Genomic DNA, 19,108 nt, shown 5'->3' with positions numbered 1-19,108 from the left:
CTTTTTTTGGTGGGGGGCCACAGTGGAGCATGTGGGACCTTAGTTTCTCTACCACTGGACTGCCAGGGAATTCCCAGAAATGAAATAGATTTTCAAAACTGAATCGCCAAGTCTAGGGTGCCACACATATAAACATTTGATAGATGGGGCTAAATTGCTTTCTATTACCAGTTTCTCATGAGGCTTCCCAGGTGGCGCTAGTGGTAAAGAACCCACCTGCCAACGCAGGAGACTCCGGTTCAGTCCGTGGGCCCAGAAGATCCCCTGGAGGAGGGCATGGCACCCCACTCCAGTATTCTTGACTGGAAAATCCCATGGACAGAGGAGCCTAGCGGCTATACTGTCCATAGGGTCGCACAGAGTCGGACATGACTAAAGCGACTTAGCATGCACACATCAGTTTCTCAAAATAAGTTTTAACTTATTTTGAACACAGGTTAGTTTTGTTCACGCGCATTTCTGATAATGAGAGTAAGCCACTGATGAGAAATCCATTGGCCTAGCAGTAGTCTCTTGCTTACCTTAAATTTTTGCTGGAATCTTAAAACTTGAGCACCAGAGTAGCCTTACAAATCACTGACTTTGCTGCCTTGTTCTACAAGCCTAGGCAAATGGACTGTTTTGCCCAGGTTTCCATAGCAAGCTATGGAAATAACTAACATAATTCTGCTCTCTGTGTATATGGCACTTCTCTTTAGGAAATATCCAAACCCTGAACAGTCCTGCTTGTTTTTCATTCCCATCTGCTCTAAAGTGAATTTGCTGTCTAATTTGCTGCACATTCCCTGTATGGACTGCAGCGGCTCCACTAAGGCCCCCGTCATCGATGGGGCAGGAAGTGGACTGGCTTGACTGGACACCAGCTTCTCGCTTTATGCCTCCTCAGAGTCCCGCCTTTCAAGTAGTGTATGTGGGAGGCGCCAGGGGGAACAACTGGGGAGCGGGCAAGACGCTCGGGGAAATTCTGCTCCAACCCACAAAAGCGAGAGGGAGCATTTACTCCTCGGGGGCTCTGGATTTTACTCCTCTAATCCCCAGAAATGCCCGTAGAAGTGGAAAGAAAGTGAGTGGATTCCAGATTCCTGAGAGACACTAACCTTCCTGTGTCTCTGTAGACTGGAGTGACAGAGGATTTGTTTCAGTATATTTTAGCTGTGAATGATTATACTTCTGAATAATTCTAAATGATTGGTTCTGATCTCTATTTCAGTGTGTGACTAACTTTTCCAGAAGCACCATGGCTTGAAGTTTGTTGCGGAACATCTAGAAGCAATAGTATTTATATACTAGATCAAGCCATGACTTGATGACATCATTGTTTTTCTTCTATTTTTTAACTTACATTTTTTTCTTTAAATGGTTATGTTTATGTTATTTTTTAAAATGTGTATTGTGCTAGGATGTATTTCCCTTTATTTTATAGTTGTGAATTTTTTTTTCTAAAATGCTGAGTATATCAGCACCTACCTAAGAAGAGCTTGATAAATATTTGTCAAATAAAGGACTACACACACACGTGACTACAGAGCTAAAAGAGAGAAGTTCCTATTTTCCAGGGATATTAAAAGTCTTTTAATGGTAGTTTTATCCTTTAATTTTTTTTCCAGGTGTTTCTCAAGCCTTGTTCCCATGTGGTGTCTTGTCAGCAAGTTGAGGTGGAACCCCTTTCAGCAGATGATTGGGAGATACTGGTAAAGAAAACAAAATGAGAACTATCCAAGTTTAAGGTCAAACTACTTCAAAATATCAGTGTCTTGTATGTTTTTTTGAGTATAGTTATTTACAGGGCTGTGCTAATTTCTGCTGTGCAGCAAAGCAACTCAATGATGCACATACATACATTTCTTTTTGTTCCCTTCCATTATGATTTACCCTAGGAGATTGGATACAGTCCCCTGTGCCGTACAGCAGGGCCTTGTTGTTTATCTATTCTATACGCAATAATTTGCATCTGTTAGTCCCAGATCCCCAGTCCTTCCCTTTCCCTCCCCTGCCCCTTGAGCAACCACAGGTCTTTTCTCTCTGTGAGTCTGTTTTTGTTTAGTACATATGTTCATTTTGTGCCTTATTTTAGATTCCACATGTAAATGATACCATATGGTATTTGTCTTTCTCTTCCTGATTTACTTCACTTCGTATCCAATAGCTAGTTGCATCCATGTTACTGCAAATGGCATTGTTTTGTTCTTTTTTACAAAAGAACAAAAGTAGTATCCTGCTGTATATGGACACCACATCTTTATCTGTCCTTCTCTTCCTGATTTACTTCACTTCGTATCCAATAGCTAGTTGCATCCATGTTGCTGCAAATGGCATTGTTTTGTTCTTTTTTACAAAAGAACAAAAGTAGTATCCTGCTGTATATGGACACCGCATCTTTATCTGTCCATCAGTTGATGGGCGTTCAGGTTGTCTCCATATCTTGGCCGTTGTGAATGGTGCTGCTCTGAACATAGGGGTGCGTGTATCTTTTTGGATTATAGTTTTGTCTGGATATATACCCAGGAGTGGGATTGCTAGATCATATGGTAGTTCTATTTCTAGATTTCTGGGGAAACTCCATACTGTTTTGTTGGCTGCACCAACTTACGTTCCTCCCAACAGTGTAGGGCGGTTTCCTTTTCTCCACACCCTCTCCAGTGCTTGTTATTTGTAGACTTTTTAATGATGGCCATTCTGACTGGAGTGAAGTGATACCTCATTGTAGTTTTGGTTTTGGTTTCTCTAATAATTAGTAATGTTGAACATCTTTTCGTGTACCTACTGGCCATCTGTATGTCTTTTTTGGAGAAATGTCTACTTAGGTCTTCTGCTTTTTTTTTTTTTTTGATTGGCTGTTTTCTTGAATTATATGAGCAGTTTATATATTTTTGAGATTAAGCTCTTGTCAGTTATATCATTTTGCAAATATTTTCTCCCACTCCTTAGGTTGTCTTTTTATCCGTTTTTTTTTTTTTTTCCTGTGCAAAAGTTTGTAAGTTTGATTAGGTCCCATTTGTTTATTTTGTTTTTATTTCTATTGCCTTGGGAGACTGATCTAATAAAACATCGGTACAGTTTATGTTAGAGAATGCTTTGCTTGTATTCCCTTCTAGAAGTTTCATGATGTCATATTTTGTGTTTAGGTCTTTAAGCCATTTTGAGTTTATTTCTGTGCGTGGTGTGAGGGTGTGTTCTAACTTCATTGATTCACATGCAGCTGTCTAACTTTCCTAGCACCACTTGCTGAAGAGACTTTGTCCCATTTGATTTTCCTATATTCCTGTTGAAGATGAATGGATTAATGGACCATAGGTGTGTGGGTTTATGTCTTGGCTCTCTATTCTGTTCCACTGATCCACATGTCGGTTTTTGTACCAACACGCATTGTTTTGTTTATGGTAGTATTGTCTGAAATCTGGGAGACTTACGCCTTCTGCTTTGTTTTTTCCCTCAGGATTGCTGTGGCGCTTCTGGGTCTTTATGGTTCCATATAAATTTTTGGATTATTTCTTCCAGTTCCGTGAAAAATGTCATGGGTAACTTGGTACGGATTCCATGAAGTTTGTAGGTGGTTTTGGGTGGTATTGCCATTTAACAATATTAATTCTTGCAGTCCAAGAGCATGGGATGTCTTTCCATATCTTTGAATTCTCTTTAATTTCCTATATTAATACTTTATAGTTCTCAGCGTCTAAGTCTTTCACCTCCTTGGTCAGGTTTATTCCTAGGTATTATATTTTGGTCCAAGTTTAAAAATATTGTTTTCTTACATTTCCTTTCTGATACCTCACTGTTAATATATAACAAATGCAACTGATTTTTAAGTGTTAATTCTGTATGCTGCTACTTTGCTGAGTTCATTCATTAGATCTAGTAGTTTTTGTATGTAGACCTTAGGGCGTTCTGTATAAAGTATCATGTCATCCGCACATGGGCTTCCCTGGTGATAAAGCATCCGCCTGCAGTGCAGGAGACACAGGAGACTAGGGTTCAATCCCTGGGTCAGGAAGATCCCCTGGAGGAGGACATGGCAACCCACTCCTGTATTCTTGCCTGGAGAAACCCATGACCAGAGGAGCCTGGAGGGCTACAGTCCTTGGGGTCACAAAGAGCTGGACACAACTGAGTGACTTAGTAGGGATGCATTTGCATATAATGACAATTCAACCTCTTCCCTTCCAATCTGAATACCTTTTATTTCTTTTTCTGTCTGAGTGCTGTGGCTAGGACTTCCAATATTATGGGGAAGAAAAGCAGTGAGTGGGCATCCTTGTTTTGTTCTGGATTTTAGCAGGAATGCTTTTGGCTTTTTACCGTTCAGGGTTACATTGGCTGTGGATTTGTCATAAAAGGCTTTTATTATATTGAGATATGTTCTCTCAATACCCACTTTTGAAAGAGTTTTTATCACGTTGTTGCTGTTCAGTCACTAAGTCGTGTCTGACTCTTTGCAACCCCGTGGACTGTAGCACACCAGACTTCCCTGTCCTTCACTATCTCCTGGAGTTTGCTCAAATTCTTGTCTGAGTCAGTGATGCTGTCTAACCATCTCATTCTCTGCTGCCCGCTTCTCCTTTCGGCTTTAATCTTTCCTATCAGGGTCTTTTCCAATGAGTCAGCTCTTCGCATCAGGTGGCCAAAGTATTGGAGGTTCAGCATTGGTCTTTCCAATGAATATTCAGGATTAATTTCCTTTAGGATTGACTGGTTTGATCTCTGGTAGTCTTAAGGGACTCTCAAGAGTCTTCTCCAGCACCACAATTCAAAAGCATAAATTCTTTAGTGCCCAGCCTTCTTTATGGTTCAGCTCTCACATCCATACATGACTACTGGAAAAACCATAGTTTTGCCTATACTGACCTTTGCAGCAAAGTGATGTCACTGCTTTTTATCCTGCTGTCTAGTTTTGTCATAGCTTTCCTTCCCAAGAACAAGCATCTTTTAATTCCATGGCTGCACTCACCATCTGCAGTGATTTTGGAGCCCAAGAAAATAAAATCTGTCACTGCTTCCACTTTTTCCCCTTCTGCTTGCCGTGAACTGATGGGACTGGATGTCATGACCTTAAGTTTTTGTAATGTTGAGTTTTAAGCCAGCTTTTTCACCCTAACTTTCTGCAATTAAAGGAATATCATCTACATACTCTGAGGTTGTTGATATTTCTTCCAGCAATCTTGATTCCAGCTTGTGATTCATCCAGTCCAACATTTAGCACAATGTACTCTGCATATAGGGCTTCCCTCGTAGCTAAGCTTGTAGCTCAGCTGCAATGTAGGAAACCCTGGTTTGATTCCTGGGTTGGGAAGATCCCCTGGAAAAGAGAGAGGCTACCTACTTCAGTATTCTTGGGCTTCCCTGGTGACTCAGTCAGTAAAGAATCCGCCTGCAATGTGAGAGACCTGGGTTCAATTCCTGGGTTGGGAAGATCACCTGAGGAGGGCATGGCAACCCACACCAGTATTCTTGCCTGGAGAATCCCCAGACAGCGGAGCCTGGTGGGCTGCCGTCCGTGGGGCCACTAAGAGTTGGAAACAACCGAGAGACTGAGCACAGCCAGCAGCACTCTGCATGTAAGTTAAATAGGCAGAGTGCCAATGTACATCCTTGCCATACTCCTTTCCAAATTTTTAACCACTCCATTGTTCCACATCCAATTCTAACTGTTGCTTCTTGACCTACATTACAGGTTTCTCAGGAGGCAGGTGAGGTGGTCTGGTATTCCCATCTCTAAGAATTTTCCAGTTTGTTGTGATCTACACAGTCAAAGGCTTTAACATAGTTAATCAAAGTGAAAAAACTGAAAGTTGCTCAGCTGTGTGTCTGACTTTTTGCAACTCCAAGGAATTCTCCAGACCAAAATACTGGAATGGGTAGCTGTTCTCCTCTCTAAGGGATCTTCCCAACCCAGGGATTGAACCCAGGTCTCCTACATTGCAGGTGGATTCTTTACCAGCTGAGTCACCAGGGAAGCCCTAGTTAATGAAGCAGAAGTAGATGTTTTTCTGGAATTCCCTTGCTTTCTCTATTATTCAACGAATGTTGGCAATTTGATCTCTGGTTCCTCTGCCTTTTCTAAACCCATCTTGTACACCTGGAAGTTCTCAGTTCACGTACTGTTGAAGCCTTAGCTTGAAGTATTGTGACCATAACCTTACTAGCATGTGAAATGAGTGCAATTGTACAGTGATTTGAACATTCTTCAGCATTGCCTTTGGGATTGGAATGAAAACTGACCTTTTCCAGTCCTATGGGCGCTGCTGAGTTTTCCAAATTTGCTGACATATTGAGTGCAGCACTTTCACAGCATCATCTTTCAGGATTTGAAATAGCTCAGCTGGAAATCCATCACCTCCCCTAGCTTTGTTGTTAGTAAAGCTTCCTAAGGCCCACTTGACTTCACACTCCAGGATATCAGACTCTAGGTGAGTGATCACACCATCGTGGTTATCTGGGTCATTAAAAACTCTTTTATATTGTTCTTCTGTGTATTCTTGTCACCTTGTCTTAATCTCTTAATCTCTTCTGCTTCTGTTAGGTCCTTACCCATTCTGTCCTTTATTGTGCCCATCCTTGCAGGAAATGTTCCCTTGATATCTCCAGTTTTCTTGAAGAGATCTCTAGTCTTTTCCATTCTATTGATTTCCTCTATTTCTTTGCACTGTTGGTTTAAGAAGGCCTTCTTATCTCTCTTGGGTGTTTTCTGGAACTCTGCATTCAGTTGGGGCTGTCTTTCCCTTTCTCCTTTACTTTTTGCTTCTCTTCTTTCCTCAACTCTTATAAAGCCTCCTCAGACAACGTCCTTGCCTTCTCGCATTTCTTTTTCTTTGGGATGATTTTGGTCATGCGTCCTGTACAGTGTCACAGACCTCCATCCATAGTTCTTCAGGTACTCTGTCTACCAGATCTAATTACTTGAATCTATTCGAGACCTTCACTGTATAACCATAAGGGATTTGACTTAGGTCATAGCTGAATGGCCTAGTCATTTTCCCTACTTTATTCAGTTTAAGTCTGAACTTTTATGCAATGAGAAGTTGATGATCTGAGCCACAGTCAGTTCCAGGTCTTGTTTTTGCTGACTGTATAGAGCTTCCCCATTCTTAGTTGCAAAGAATATAATCAACCTGATTTCGGTATTGACTGTCTGGTGACGTCCATGTGTAGAGTTGTCTTTTTGTGTTGTTGAAAGAGGGGCTTTGCTATGACCAGTGTGTTCTCTGGATGAAATTTTGTTAGCATATGCCCTGTTTTCATTTTGTACTTCAAGGCCAAACTTGCCTGCTATTCCCAGTATCTCTTGGCTTTCTACTTTTGCATTCTAGTCCCTTATGATGGAAAGAACATTTATTTATTTTTTTTGGTGTTAATTCTAGAAGATGTTGTAGGTCTTCATAGAACTGGTCAACTTCAGTTTCTTTGGCATCAGTGGTTGGGGCATAGACTTGGTTTACTGTGATGTTGAATGGTTTGCCTTGAAATGAACTGAGATCATTCTGTCATTTTTAAGAGTACACCCAAGTACTACATTTCAGACTCTTGTTGACTATGACAGCTCCTTCATTTCTTCTAAGGGATTCTTGCCCACAGTAGTAGATGTAATGGTCATCTGAATTAAATTCTCCCATTCCCATCCATTTTAATTTACTGATTCCTAAAATGTTGATGTTCACTCTTACAATCTCCCGCTTGACCATATGCAATTTACCTTGTTTCATGGACCTAACATTCCAGGATCCTATGCACTGTTGCTCCTTACAGCATTGGACTTTACTTTCACCACGAGACACATCTACAACTGGAGTGTTGTTTCCATTTTGGCCCAGATGCTTCATTCTTTCTGGAGCTATTAATAATTGCCCTCTGCTCTTTGCCAGGTAGCATATTGGACACCTTCCAGACTGTGTCATGTCTTTTTGCCTATTCATACTGTTCATGGGGTTCTCACGGCAAGAATACTCTAGTGGTTTGCCATTTGCTTCTCCATTGGACCACTTTTTGTCAGAACTCTCCACTGTGACCCATCTGTCTTGGGTGTCCCTGCATGGCAGGATTCATAACTTCATTGAGTTATTCGAGTCCCTTCACTATCACAAGGCTGTGATCTGTGAAGGAGTGTTAAATTTTGTCAGATTCTTTTTCTGGGTCTGTTGAGATGATCATGTGTTCTTTGACTTTTCTTTTGTTTCTGTAGTGTATTACATTGATTGATTTCCATGTGTTAAACTATCCTTGTGAATTTGGAATGCATCTCAGTTAGTAGTGGTGTATGATCTCTTACGTGTTGTTGGATTCAGTTTGCTAACATTCTGTTGAGAATTTTTGCATCTGTAGTCAACAGAGATACTGGACTGTGCCTTTCTTTTCTGATGTATCTTTGTCTGGTTTTGGTATCAGGATGATGGTGGCTATATAGAATATCTTTTGGAGTGTACCCTCCTTTTCCGTCTTTTAGAAGAGTTTGAAAAGGCCCAGTATAAATTATTCTTTGTATGTTTGGTAGAATTCACCTGTGAAGCCAACAGTCCTAGAAAATGTTCCATGTGCACTTGAAAAGAATGTATATTCTACTTTGGGGGGATGTAATGTCCTGAAAATATGAATTAAGTGTAACTGTTCTATTGGGTCGTTTAGGATTCCTGTTGCCTTATTGATTTTCTGTCTAGATCTGTTCTTTGATGTGAGTGGGCTGTCAAAGTCTCCTACTATTATTGTCTTCCTGTCAGTTTCTCCCTTTATGTCTATTGTTTAGTCACTAAGTTGTGTCCAACTCTTTCTGACCCGGTGGACTGTAGTCATCCAGGCTCCTTCTGCCCATGGGATTTCCCAGGCAAGAATACTGGAGTGGGTTGCCATTTTCTTCTCCAGGGGATCTTCCCAACCTAAGGATTGAACCCACGTCTCCCGTATTAGAGGCAGATTCTTTACCACTGAACCACCAAGGAAGCCCTTATGTCTGTTAGTATGTGTTTTATGTATTTGGATGCTCCTGGATTAGGTGCATGTATGTGGACAAGTATAATATCTTCTTGTATTGCTCCTTCTACCATTATATGGTGTCCTTTATCTTTCTCTTTGGCCTTGTTTTTAAATCTGTTTTGCCTGATGTTAAGTATTGCAGTTTCTGCTTTCCTTTTATTTCTAATACATGAGATATCTTTTTCTGTCCCCTTACTTCTAATCTGTGTCCTTTGCCACAAGGTGGGTCTCATACAGGCTGCATATTGCAGCCTTTTTTTTTTTTTAATCCAGTCTGCTGCCACTCTGTCTTTTGATTGGAGTATTCAGTTCAATGACATTTAAGGTAATTATTGATACATATGTATGTATTGCCATATTAAACCTCGTTTTCCAGTTGATTCTTTTTCTTCCTCTTTCTTTTTGTGGTTTGATGGTTTACCTTATGCTTATGTTCTTTTGGGTTTTGTGCATTTCTTTTATGTTTTTGATTTGTGACTGCCCTGTTTTTTAAATATGTTAACCCTTTTGTATATCTGCTTGCCCTAAACTGATAGTCATATCTGCTCAAACATATCCTAAAAAAAAAAAAGAATGTGCATTTTCTTACTGTCCTTCCCCACATCTTATGATTTTAATGTCCTTTTTTATATCTTCATGTTTATCTTTTTGCTGTTGCTTGTATTTATCATCACTTTCACAAATAGATTTTTTCCTTTTTTTTGGATATTTATACTAGCCAGCTTAAATGATTTACTTTCCAGTCATGATTTCTCCCTTTCTATATCTCCTTGCTTCTTTTCTATTTAGAGATCTTTTAATGTTTCCACAGTTTTACTATTGGTGTATTCATTTAGTTTTTGCTTGCCTGAGAAATTCTGTATTTTTCTTCTTATTCTAAACAATAATCTTGCTGGATAGAATATTCTAGATTGCAGAATTTTCCCTTTCAAAACTTTGAATATATTTTGCCGCTCCTTTTGGCCTGCAGTGTTTCTGTAGAGAAATCAGCTGATAGGCTTATGGGGGTTCCCTTGTAATTAACTCTTTGTTTTTGTCTTGCTGCCTTTAGAATCCTCTTTAACTTTTGCCATTTTTATTATAGTATGTCTCGGTGTAGGTCTGTTTGGATTCACATTGTTTAGCATCCTCTGCACTTCCTATATCTGGATATCTGTTCGGTTCTTTAGGTTTGAGAAGTTTTAGTCATAATCTCTTCAAATACACTTTCAATCCCCTTTTCTCTTCTCCTTATGGAAAACATATTACACATAGATCAACGCACTTTGTATTATTATCCAGTGGGTCTCATATTGCTTTAATTTTTTTCATTTGGCTTTCTGTCTGCTGTTTCATGTAATTTCCTTTGTTCTGTCTTTCAGATCACTTATTCCTTCTTTTGCATTATTTATTCTGGTATTAATTACCTTTAGCTCAACTTTTATCTTGGCAAATGAATTTTCTAACTTTTCTTGGCTCCTTATAGTCCCTAGTTCCTTTCTATAGCAGTTTGCATTTCTGATGATAGCCTTTCTTAATTCCCTTAGCATTTTCATTGCCTCTTTTTGAAGTTGGTATCCATTAGACTGACGAGGTCTGTTTCACCATTCCTTTAGGGGAATTCTCTTGGTCTTTTAGTTGGGAGAAGTTCCTGCTTCATTTTACTTATATTTCTCTTAGTCTTTTAGTTTAGGAGAAATAGTCATGTACTGTAGCCTTGGAGGACTCTTTATATGTGAGGGCGTCCCTACATAGCTTGTGTGGATGTAACACTTCTTTGAGGGTTGTTTTCAGTTTGAAAGCTTGCTGTCTCTTTTCTCTGCGTGTGCTGTCCATTATCCACTTGATAAGGGGTGTGCAGGTGCTTGGCCCATGCACAGTCCCAAAAAGGCAAGGGCAGCAGTCGGCGCTCAGTCATGGGATCCTGGGTGGTGGCAGGGCGTGCTGCCTGCCGCAGTCTGCCGCTACCTCGAGTCTGAGGTGGTAGCGGCTGCTTGTGCCTACCCTGGAGCTCATGTAGGTGGTGCCCACACAGAGGGAGAGGAGTTCTGTGGAGATCCTGCGCCTCTCCTTGCATGCCCCCTAACAATATCACCTTACCTCTCTGGTGGGCCCAGGCTTATCCCCATATTCCCTTGGTTGGGGCACGTGACATGCTAGTCCCCTTGGGCTGTCCATACTGCCAACCCCAGTCCTCTCCCCAGTTCTGCCTCTGAAGCCTGAGCCTCAGCCCCCACCTGCCTCCGTGGATGAGCGTCTGAGACTGGGCAGGGCCTGGTGGCAGTACTGACCATCTTTGTGGGTCTGTCTCTACGTTGCCCTCTGTAAACCAGTTGCGATGCTCTCTGAGACTCCAGAGCCCCTCCTCTGTCCCCACTGATCTCTCTGCCTGTGACAGGGCTTCCAAGCGAGGAGAAACCTTTCCCCTCTCATAGCTCCTGTCCAGATTCCTTTCTCTCTCTCTCTCTTTTTCTTTGTTTTGTCCTTCACAGTTAAATGGAGATTTTTTGCCCCTTGGAAATCTAGAAAATGTTCTACCAATGTTCACTAGATGTTCTGTGAGAACAGTTGCACATGCAGATGTATTTTTGATACATTTGTGGGAGAAGGGGAGCTCCCCATCCTACTCTTCCTCCATCTCGATCTGATCCCCCAAAATATTGGTGTCTTTAGATTTCTTTTCTCTGAGTGGTGTCCTAAACCAAGTAGGTTTGCTTTATAAGAAAGAGTTGAGGTTTCCTTTCTAAACATGAAATAGACAAAATGTAAAGGGAACTGACCTTTTTGTTTATTTCTAGGAGCTGCATGCTGCTTCTCTTGAACAGCACCTTCTAGATCAGATTCGAATAGTTTTTCCAAAAGCCATGTTTCCGGTCTGGGTTGATCAGCAGACTTACATATTTATCCAGATTGGTAGGTGCTGTTGTAACACTTTCTGTCGTACTCTTCACTGTCGCGTTGACTCCAGAGCAGAGGTCAGTGCTCACTAATGACCCTTGTTTTCTGTACAGCTGCGCTGATACCAGATGCTCCTTATGGAAGGCTGGAAACCGACAGCAGACTCCTGATTCAGCCAAAGACCCGCCAAGCCAAAGAGAGTACATTTTCAGAAGCAGAGGATATACCTGGGAAATTTCATTATTATGGAAGAGACCAAAAAGGATTGACAAAAGAACTTCAAACCAAGCAACTTCAATCAAATACTGTAGGAGTCGCTGGGTCTAAAGAAAGAGAATCAGAGAGTAGAATTGACTCATCATTTATCCCAAGCTTATGGACTATGATAGGAAGCATTTTTTCTTCTGGGTCTGAGAAGAAACGAGACACATCCTGGGGGTTAACTGAAGTCAATGCTTTCAAAAACATGCAGTCAGCAGCTGTTCCTCTGGACAATATTTTCAGAGTATGCAAATCCCAGCCTCCCAGCATGTGTAAGGCATCAGCAACTTCTGTGTTTCACAAACATTATGCCATTCATGTATTTCCATGGGACCAGGAATATTTTGATGTGGAGCCCAGCTTCACTGTGACCTATGGAAAGCTAGTGAAACTGCTTTCTCCAAAGCAACAGCAAAGTAGAACAAAAGCACCTGAAAAAGAGAAGCAGATGTCAGAGCCTCTAGATCAAAAACAGGTTAGCCCAGACCATAGTCACAAAGCTGGCAAGGCCTGTGTGCTAAAGGTAGTCTGGAATGGACTTGAGGAACTGAAGAATGCCATTAAATACACCAAAAACTTAGACGTGCTTCATCTTGGGAAAGTCTGGGTTAGTATGTCTTTCTGTAAAAAATATTGTGTTAGTTGCTCAGTTGAGTCCGACTCTTTGCAACCCCATGGACTATAGCTCTCCAGGCTCCGCTATCCATGGAATTCTCCAGGCAAGAATACTGGAGTGGGTAGTCATTCCTTCTCCAAGGGATCTTGCCAACCCAGGTATTGAACCTGGGTCTCCCGCATTGCAGGCAGATTCTTTACTGTCTGAGCCACCAGGGAAGCCCCAAATTGTACTATAGTTGATTTACAATGTTGTTTGTTTCTGGTGTATAGCAAATGGTTTAGTATAAATCTTAGAAAATAATTTTATGTTGCTTGAACTTGCCCAAATTTTGAACTAAAATATTATAATATTTTATGCACAAGTTGAAAACCAGTGTAATAAATACTATTTAAAGTCCCCCCTCCTCTAGTCTTCTCTGGTGGCTCAGATGGTAAAGAATCTGCCTGCAATGCAGGAGACCAGGGTTTAATCCCTAGTTTGGAAAGATCTCCTGGAGAAGGAAATGGCAACCCACTCCAGGATTCTTGCCTGGAGAATCCCATGGATGGAGGAACCTGGCCGGCTACAGTCCATGGGGTCACAAAGACTCGGACACGACGGAGTGCCTAACGACAACAGCAGCCCCCGTGGGGACACATTCTGGTTGCAGGGTAAAGTCCTTGTTTGGGTAAGGTTTGTGTGTGTTTCTGGCGAATAAACTTGGACAGGTAAAGCTAAGATAGGTACAGGCCCAGAGAGGTCAAAATTACCTGCCTGGGGTAACAAGTCAGTAAGTAGAATGAGGATTCAAACCCTGGCAGGCTGACTCTTGAGTTCATGCTTCAAATGGAGTGCCCTACGAAGCCTCACATCTTTAATGCCTGAAGATTTGCTTCCACCTTCTTGAAAGCAAAGGAATATCTTGGTATGTACTGGGGGAAATGCCCAGTGTAGGGAGAGACCCACGGCGTGAGATGACCGGGGTTCAGAGGCACCCAGAAAGCTCCTTGCCCTGCTGGTACTGTTCCTTTACTGTGATGGCGAGCGAAAGTAGCGCAACAGCATTTCCTCTCCTCATCCCAACTTCAGATGCTAATTTTACAGGAAATGAGTCACCAGCCTCCTTTATTTTAACCTAATTTTGAAGGAAGATTATTGGAACAGGGAAGAACGATGGAAAGGAAAGGGAGTCTCCTTAGTAGGTTTCTTTTACTCTCACAGCTTGGACCTTGAGGTCGGTGACTTACAGGTTGTAATCTCTTCAGCCTACATCATTCTTAAAGCTCCAACCCTGCCTCATATTTTCTGTTATCTCTAATCTCTTACTCAAGAAGGTCCCACTGCATCTTGAAAATCATATTGTCTGAACTTGTTAATGGACCTGTCTGTTTCTGATAATCATTCTGCCATTAGGCAGGAAACACTGTTATTTCCTTGATGTTATATGGTGAGGATGGGGTGAAAAAGTGGTGGCCGAATCCTAGAGACCAGGAGAGACGGCGGTGAGGAGCCTGCACTCTGCGGTCAGGCTGGGAGGGTGGCCAGTGAGAGGTGGCAGTTAGCTGCCACCAGGAACTCAGGCTGGCTTAACCGGAGAGACCAAAAGTGATCACCTTCTGAAGAGGACGTTAAAGAAACAACTGTAGGGAAAAATTGAAATGTTAGTACCTGAATGCCCACCTATATTGTCAATCATGGCAGTATCTTATCATTCACCTGAGTTGATAGAAATTAATATCATTGTTTATGCTGTGGAATATTTCTTAATCAAGATTTTAACATTTATATTTTAAATTCATTTTTATATATTTCAGATTCCAGATAACCTGAGAAAGAGACTAAATATAGAAATGCATGCAGTCGTCAGAATAACTCCAGTGGAAATTACCCCTAACATTCCAAGATCTCTAAAACTACAACCTACAGAAAGCTTAGTGAGTTCACATTTATATGTTATATCACAATTATTTTACATGCATGGTAAAATTTCTAGTTGCTTTAGCTAAGTAATAAGAATGTACTCCTTTATTCTAGAAGGGCAAAGAAGTCTTATTGTCTTTTGGTTTTATTGTAATAAAACACATATAAAATGCTGTTTTAACTCTTTAACTGCAATTTAGTGCCATTAAGTATGTTTATGACATGAAACCATCACTATTTCTGAAACTTTCCCATCCCCTGAATAGAAACTTTGTGCCCATTAAGCAATCACTCCCACATTTTCCTCCCCCAATTCTCAACTGTGATCAGTCTCTGAATTTGCTTATTCTAGATCTTATATGTAAGTGGAATCATACAGTATTTTCCTTTGTGTCTCTGTTATTTCATTTAACATGTTGTCAGGGTTTATCCACACTACAGCATATATCAAACTTCATTCCTGTTTATGGCTGCATAGTATGCCATTGTATGTATATATACATGTTGTTTATTCATCTGTTGATGGACATGGGGTTATTTCTGTTTTTTTTTAAAAAGACTCTTGTGATCACTGCTGCTGTGAATATTGATATACAGATATTTGAGTCCCTACTTTCAGTTCTTTTGGGTACATACCTAGGAGTTGAATTGCTAGATCAAATGGTATTGTTTACCTATTTGAGAAACCAAAAAGTCTTTTTTTTTCCCCTGCTCTGGAACTTGGTTGCTGCCGGCAGGCGTTCTCTAGTTGCAGCGAGCAGGGGCTGCTCTCTAGTTGCAGCGCACAAGCTTCTCCCTGCAGTGGCTTCTCCTGTTGCAGAGTGTGGGCTCAGTACTCGTGGCGCTTGAGCTTAGTTGCCCCATGGCATGTGGGATCTTCCTGGACCAGGGATCAAACCTGTGTCCCCTTCATTGGCAGGCCTGGACCACCAGGAAAGTCTGCAAGAAGTCTTTAATACATGATATACATATAACATACATTGTGCCAATGCAAATATGGATAATTTGGCATTTAAAGGATTGATCTTTTTGCTACATCTGGGCAGTTTTTTAAGAAAATTCTCACGTTTCAGTATTAACAGTGCAGTGTAAAAGAGAGCTAGACTGTTTTACTTTTCAACACTTAATTTTGATAGAAACTGATATGGTCAGGAATTGAAGTATGGAACTTAATTTTAAAATCTCTTTAGAGTATTATCAGGTTTCCCTGATAGCTCAGTTGGTAAAGAATCTGGCTGCAATGCTGCTGCTGCTAAGGCGATTCAGCCGTGTCCGACTCTGTGCGACCCCATGGACTGCAGCCCACCAGGCTTCTCCATCCATGGGATTATCCAGGCAAGAACACTGGAGTGGGTTGCCATTTCCTTCTCCATGGCTGCAATGCAGGAGACCCCAGTTCGGTTCCTTGGTCAGGAAGACTCCCTGGAGAAGGGAAAAGCTACCCACTCCAGTATTCTATCCTGCAGAATTCCATAGACTGTATAGTCCATGGGGTCCAAAGAGTCAGACGCAACTGAGCGACTTTCATTTATTTTCTTTTAGAGTGTTATCATCTGTACCAACATAGATTACCAGTTCTCAGAGAATTGTAACACAGGAAAATTATTATATGTTTAAAAAATGCCAAACATGATTTAATCCTTCTCTAATAATTTGCATTATACTTCTGGATCCTCTGGATAATGATGGTCATTATGTCAAGGTCATTATAAAATCATTTTAACAGATCTTTCTGCTTGATGGAACCTCAGATAAAATAGTTTATATTTTGTGACTAGAGAAGAAGAAAACAAATAGAATACATGCCATTTCCATAATAGTATGCAACTGAGCATTTAACTTATTCACTGGTTTGTAGTTTTAACTTTCTGATTGTTTGGTCTTCAGTTGTTTTCTGATTTGTGCTTTGTGTTACAGTTGATTTACTTTAGAGTACAGTTGATTTACAGTGTTGTGTTAGTTTCAGATGTATAGCACATTGATTCAGTTCTACATATATCCATTCTTTTTCAGCTTCTTGTCCCATGTAGATTCTTACAGAATATTGACTGGAGTTCTCTGTGCTATACAGTAGTTCCTTGTGATTATTTTATATACAGTAGTGTGTATATGTTAATCTCAAACTCCTAATTTATCTTCCCTCCACCTTTGCACTTTGATAACCATAAGTTGTTTTTGGAATCTGTGAGTCTTGTTTCTGTTTTGTAAATAAATTTGTATCATTTTTTTAGATTCAACATGTAAGTGAAATCTTTTTCTGTCTGAAATAGAAGTAATTCAATTAGTATGATTTATGTCAGAGTGTTCTGGCTATGTTTTCCTCTAAGAATTTTTAAAATTAGATTATAGTTACTTTACAGTGTTTTACAACAAACTGAATTAGTTGTTTGTTTAGTTGCAAAGTCATGTCTGACTCTGTGCGTGCGACCCCATGGACTGCAGCAACCAGGCCTCCCTGTCCTTCACTATCTGCCAGAGATTGTTCAGACTCATATCCATTGAGTTGGTGATGCCATCTAACCATCTCATCCTCTGCTGACCTCTTCTCCTTTTGCCTTTAATCTTCCCTAGCATCAGATTCCAGTGAGTCAGCTCTTCGCATCAGGTGGCCAAAGTATTAGAGTTTCAGCGTCAGTCCTTTCAGTGAATATTCAGGACTGATTTCCTTTAGGATTGACTAGTTTAATCTCCTGCAGTTCAAGGGACTCTCAAGCATCTTCTCCAGCACCACAATTTGAAAGCATCAATTCTTTGGCACTCAGCCTTCTTTATGGTCTAATTCTCTCATCGATACATGAGTAGTGCAAAGACCCTGGCTTTGACTGTACGGACATTTGTCAGTGAAGTGATGTCTTTGCTTTTTAATACAACTGTAGGTTTGTCACAGCTTGCTGCCCAAGAAGCTAGCTTCTGATTTCATGGCTGCAGTCACTGTCCACAGTGATTTTGGAACAGAAGAAGAGACACTGTCACTGCTTCTACTTTTTCCCCATCTGTTTGCCATGAAGTGATGGGACCAAATGTCATGATGTTAGCTTTTTGAGTGCTGAGTTGTAAGCCATCTTTTTCACTCTCCTCTTTCACCTTCATCAGGAGGCTTTTTAGTTCCTCTTCACTTTGTGCCATTAGGGTGGTGTCATCTGCATATCTGAGGTTGTTGATATTTCTCCCAGCAGTCTTGATTCCAGCTTGTAACTCATCCAGCCCAGTATTTCGCATAATGTAGTGTCTAAGTTAAATATGCAGGGTGACAATATACAGCTTTGACTTACTCCTTTCTCAAGTTTGAACCAGTCTGCTGTTCCATGTAAGATTCTCTTGCTTCCTGACCAGCATACAGTTTTCTCAGCAGACAGGTAAGATGGTCTGGTATTCCCATCTCTAAGAATTTTCCACAGTTTGTTGTGATTGGCTTTCCCATAGTCAGTGAAGCAGAAGTAGTTTTTTTTTTTTCTGGAATTCCCTTGCTTTGTCTATGATCCAGTGAATCTTGGCAGTTTGATCTTGGTTCATCTGCCTTTTCTAAGTCCAGCTTGTACACCTGGAAGGTCTTGGTTTTTAAGTATTGCTGAAGCCTACCTTGAAGAATTTTTGAGTATAACTTTACTAGCATGAGAAATGAGTGCAAATGTATGGTAGTTTTTACATTCTTTGGCACTGCCCTTCTTTGGTTTGGAATGAAAACGGACCTTTTGCACTCCTGTGGCCACTGCTGAGTTTTCCAAATTTGCTAACATATTGAGTGGAGCACTTTTAACAGCATCATCTTCCAGGATTTGAAATAGCTCAGCTGGAATCCCATCACCAGTAATGCTTCTTCCTAAGGCCCACTTAAGTTCACACTCCAGGAAGTCTGGCTCTTGCTGAGGGACAACACTGTCTTTGTTATCCGGGTCATTAAGAGCTTTTTTTGTACACTTCTTCTGTGTCTTCTTGCCACCTCTCCTAAATCTCTGCTTGTTTTTTCAAGCTTCTGGTTCTTCGTTAAACATTCTTGTGCCTCTGTCTGTGCCATGATTCTTTTGTTGAGATCCTGAGTCATCTTTACTCTAATTACCCTGAATTCTTTTCCAGGCAGATTGCCTGTCTCTACGTTACTTAGTTGTTCTTCTGGGGTTTTATCCAATTTCTTTGTCTGGAACGTGTTTCTCAGCTGGGTCATACTTTCTAACTTTCTGTGTTTGTGGTCTCTGTTCCTCAGGCTACAGGCTTGTGGTTCTTCTTGCTTCTGGTGTCTTCCCCCTAGTTGGTGAGGTTGATCCAGGGGCGTGTGCAGGCCTCCTGTTGGGAGAGACTGCTGCCTGCCCCCCGGTGTGTGGGTCTGGGGCTTGTCTGTCTTTCGGCAGGGCTGTGTCAAAGGGTGTGTTTGGGGGCAGCTGTTGGCTCAGGGAGACATTTGGGCAGCCTGCCTGTTCCTGAGCTGGGCTGTGCTCCCGCCCTGGTGGTGGTTCTAGGGCGTCCCAGTGCTGGAGCCTGCAGGCTGTTGGGGATGCC

The 19,108-nt window shown here is 41.2% G+C and overlaps 1 protein-coding gene across 3 annotated transcripts in view; it reads left to right on the top strand.

The window, feature by feature from the left end:
• The window catches only part of PEX1 (peroxisomal biogenesis factor 1), a 77,208-nt gene that overhangs the window by 8,759 nt on the left and 49,341 nt on the right, over window positions 1–19,108 (top strand). For 2 of the 3 annotated variants that reach the window (XM_006078338.4, XM_044947142.2), the window contains exons 3-6: window positions 1,608–1,691; window positions 11,736–11,850; window positions 11,949–12,703; window positions 14,509–14,628. In XM_006078338.4, coding sequence (XP_006078400.4) covers window positions 1,608–1,691; window positions 11,736–11,850; window positions 11,949–12,703; window positions 14,509–14,628 — 1,074 coding nt within the window. Of the gene's footprint in view, window positions 1–1,607; window positions 1,692–3,499; window positions 3,527–11,735; window positions 11,851–11,948; window positions 12,704–14,508; window positions 14,629–19,108 lie in introns of those variants that run through there. The other variant, XM_044947143.2, reaches the window with a different exon arrangement.

The sequence above is a fragment of the Bubalus bubalis genome, chromosome 8, assembly GCF_019923935.1.
Source record: "Bubalus bubalis isolate 160015118507 breed Murrah chromosome 8, NDDB_SH_1, whole genome shotgun sequence".
In the NCBI taxonomy this organism is placed as follows: domain Eukaryota; kingdom Metazoa; phylum Chordata; class Mammalia; order Artiodactyla; family Bovidae; genus Bubalus; species Bubalus bubalis.
Note: the sequence above shows the minus strand (reverse complement) of the source record. Positions and strands in the feature narration are given on the sequence as shown.